This window comes from Salvelinus sp. IW2-2015, linkage group LG8, assembly GCF_002910315.2.
Source record: "Salvelinus sp. IW2-2015 linkage group LG8, ASM291031v2, whole genome shotgun sequence".
NCBI lineage: Eukaryota > Metazoa > Chordata > Actinopteri > Salmoniformes > Salmonidae > Salvelinus > Salvelinus sp. IW2-2015.
The window spans coordinates 34,443,517-34,447,375 of record NC_036848.1 but is presented as its reverse complement, the minus strand read 5'-3'; the positions used below and the strand labels follow the sequence as shown (position 1 = coordinate 34,447,375).

The 3,859-nt window shown below is 44.0% G+C and overlaps 1 protein-coding gene across 1 annotated transcript in view; it reads right to left on the bottom strand.

Moving 5' to 3' along the window:
• Window positions 1-3,859, bottom strand: part of mta3 (metastasis associated 1 family, member 3) — a 16,296-nt gene that overhangs the window by 2,292 nt on the left and 10,145 nt on the right. Inside the window, exons 15-18 of the mRNA XM_023993167.3 lie at window positions 2,284-2,376; window positions 1,956-2,117; window positions 1,838-1,866; window positions 1,358-1,488 (exon numbers count right to left, since the gene is read on the bottom strand). Coding sequence (XP_023848935.2) covers window positions 1,358-1,488; window positions 1,838-1,866; window positions 1,956-2,117; window positions 2,284-2,376 — 415 coding nt within the window. The remainder of the gene's footprint in view (window positions 1-1,357; window positions 1,489-1,837; window positions 1,867-1,955; window positions 2,118-2,283; window positions 2,377-3,859) is intronic.

Genomic DNA, 3,859 nt, shown 5'->3' with positions numbered 1-3,859 from the left:
TGTGTGTGTGTGTGTGTGTGTGTGTGTGTGTGTGTGTGTGTGTGTGTGTGTGTGTGTGTGTGTGTGTGAGTGTGTGTGTGTGTGTGTGTGTGTGTACATTAAGATACATAACATTATGTGAGTGTGTTTTGTATGAGATGAGAATATTTGGTTACCTGTGGAGTCCCATTCATCAGCTTGGCAGTGGCCTCAGTCTCAGCCCTGTGTACCCTACAGTTATGATCCCCTATAAAAGATGTTCAACTAACTATCCCTTAACCTAGCAAGTTGATGCATAGCAAAACAATATCCATAGACCACACACTAAAAACAAATGGTTCTATATAGTGCCAACTAAGGGTTCTTTGGCTTGTAACCATAGCGGAAGGTTTTTGAAGGTTCTAAAAAGAACCTGTATGGTGCTATAAAGAACCCTTTCCTAAGGTTCTATAAAGAACAATTGAAAAAGGTTCTATAGAGCACCAAAAAAAGGGTTCCGCTATGGTTACAACCCTTTTGGGGGCTAAAAATAACCCTTTTTATGGTTCTTTATAAAACCTTTATGGAGAACGGTTCTATAAAGAACCTTTATCAGTACAAACTTTTTTTGTAGAACCATGCAGGGTTTTAATTCTGGTTTATTAGCCATATTAAATTGTTAAAATGCCATACATTTTTTCATTGTGTGTATGAACAAGTTGAATTAGATGAGCTAGCTCTGGAACGGCTGGGGGTCCCTGAGGAGAGAATTGAGAACTACTGATTTAGTCAACCGTGAGTTTTACGTGAGTCTTTCACACGACACCATCATTGGCCATAGTCATATATAAAAATGAAATAGCATAACACAACAGATTAGATAAACTGTAATGACACTCACTCACGGTTGCACAAAAATAGCTGTGTGCGCAAACCACGCCCCAAAATATTTGAATGAGCCGCCACCCCTACATTTGAATTATCACTAAAAGAGGAAAGAACCCTTTTTTGAAGTGCAAAGAACCATTGAAGAGCTCAAAGGGTGCTTTGGGTCAGTATGGTTCTACATAGAACCATCACCCTTCCCAAAGAACCCTTGAGGAACCCTCATTTCTTAGTGTGCATCTACAGAACAATTTGACGCAGTTTGACCCAGACTCAACTCCTGATGCATCTCAACGCTCAGCAGTGACCTGTTTATTCATTTCATTTCTACGTCCTGATCTCTATTATTCTATTTCTGTGCTCGGTGAGTCATGGTTGTCGAAGCTTGTCAGGACATGGCTTCTTCAACCCAATCAGCTGTCAGTCCCAGGCATAATCAACCGTCACGCTCTAATCACATATAAGACAGTCGAACGTATCATTAGCCCAGCAGCCAATCAGAGGCCATGCCTACCTGGTCTCCCGGGAGACGACGAAAAAGCTGTCGTCAGGGGCATCGATCAAGTTTGGGCGTCGCTTCCTAATCATGACTCCGCCCCTAGCACTGCCCCTGGTCCCTCCGCCACCACTGCTACGGCCGTTGTGCTGGGAAGAGCCAATCATAAACAATTAGAATGAGCCAATCAAATACAAGCACCTCATAATCATCCAAGAAAAAACTTCCATGTTAAATTATGTAATATTGCGGAGTCAACCTTAAATGTCTGTATTTGAAGTCTATGGTAGAATTGCTGCCCGACTACATTGCAGACGTTGCATTGCATCATCAACTTGGCAGCAATTGGGCAGATTGGTATGTCATGTGATGTGATTAGCAGATATATTAAAAACCTTTCTAGGTGTTTTGAGATCTGGGATGCGTCCTCAATCAAGTCATGTAGGAGCGCCACCTACAGTATGTAAAGTGTTAAGTAAAAGAAAGACTGTTACTCACCATTGGTCCCGCTGTCTGCCCTGGGTTTTCTACAGAAGGACACAGGAGACGACACGATAGAGATGAATAGGAGTGTGTGTGATTGTTTGTGTGCGTGTACGTGTGTGTGTGTGTGTACCTGGGCGTTTCTCCGGCTCGGCTCTGGTGTGGTGGTGGAAGCTGCGTTTACCCAGAAGGCCATGGGGACCATAAGGGAGAGAAGAGAGGAGGCGACGTGGGGGAGGGGCTTGCAAGCCGAGGGTTCGGTGAGAACGGGGGGCGTGTATCGCGGGGCGGGACTCTGGAACACATTACATCACACATTTGACACCCATATTACTATTTATTTTAGGTTTTTGTTATCATAGGAGTACGTCATTCCTTACGGATTACTTCATGTCATACAAACATGCCGTGGGACGGATTCGCTCCATCATTTAGGTATTGTGTGTCGGTGTGTGTGTTACCCAGAAACTGCAAGACGCTGGTCAGGGTGCTCCTCTGGGCAGTCCGGATTCTAGGTGGTCGCCCGACTTGCCCCTCCGACACCCGCAACATATCTAGACCAATCACCAAACAGCAGCTCATCTACTGACCAATCTACTGACCAACCACACCGCCACTGACAAACAAAGCAGCTGTAGGAATATGGAGACATGTTCAGACACTAAAGGTATGAACATTGGTTTATTTACCGGTGCCTGTTGCATGCGGTGTAGTTTCCTTGTATTGTTTCATCTCTAAGTCGGAATTTATCTGAAGGCTTCGGAACTAACTGTAACCCACTAATAATAGCTGTGCAACTACTAATCTGCTAACGTAACTATCTAGCTTCAGTCGGAGTTGAAAGCAGTCAGTTTGAGACAAACACGTGTTTTATAGACGACTTTCTGAATAAGATGGTTATGGCGAGACGTAGTAGCAGAGCTTTCTCTCACACACAAACTGAATATAAGTATAAACACAACACCTAAAAAAAACACATACATGCACACACACACAGCATGTTGAGGGTGTGATGGAAGCAGGCAGAGAGGCTGAGTCCATGCTGTAGGGGCAGGCCTTGTCTGGTCCTCTGGCCAATCAGTATGTTCGGTGTAGTGATGGACACATACACAGACACATGAAGCACGAGGACTCAAGAGAGGATGGTTTCAGCTGTGACTTTTATTAGTTACCACCGTCACATTCACAGAGGGAGATGGAGAGAGGCAGAGACAGAGAGAGAGAGCTGGAGAGGAAGAGAGAGACAGATGAAGAGCAAGAGAGAGGAAGACAAGGTAGGAGAAAGAGAGATGAGTCCATATGACTGGGACAGAGGAAAGTCCCGATATGGGCATGTGAGAGTTGCTTACAGGGCGGAATGGGAGTGGGTTGACAGAGCAACACAGAAATAGGAAATAATAAACAAGCTTCTAACTCAGAAAGAAAAGCAGAGAATGGAGATCTGATTACCACCACCATCTTCATAGAAGCCACTACTGCCTGAACCCCCCCTCCCTCCCTTCTTTGTCCATTCCTCTTTAACGCCCTCCTTATCGTCAGTTGAGCTCTATCTAATCAAACGGCTCTCAAGCAATCACTCATACACACAATTACTGGCCGAAAAAGCACCGACACACGCAGAAAAGCACACATACAAAAGGCTCATTAAATGTAACACGCACTGTGCTGTGCAAAATAGAGCTACTCTTAGTAAAATACGTCTCCTCTACTTCCAACCAACCTTAAATATAAACGTACATTCTACAACCATCATGTACTCTGGCCTGGAAAATAGGAAGAGCATCAAATATATGCATCCATGTTTGTCTATGGGTGGACATGTATAGTGTGTGGCATGCATGTATAGAAAATGACTTCTGAGAAATGTGTGGAGAAGATTGTGTGCTTGTATGGATTCCAAACGGCAATAAAGGCTGTTCGGTTGATAGTGACAAAAAAAAAAAAAACGAACCAAAACAGACAAACGAACAGATGATGAAACCCAAAAGTCATGAGGACAGGCAGTCTTTATTGAAACCGGGGAGAATACAAAAACCA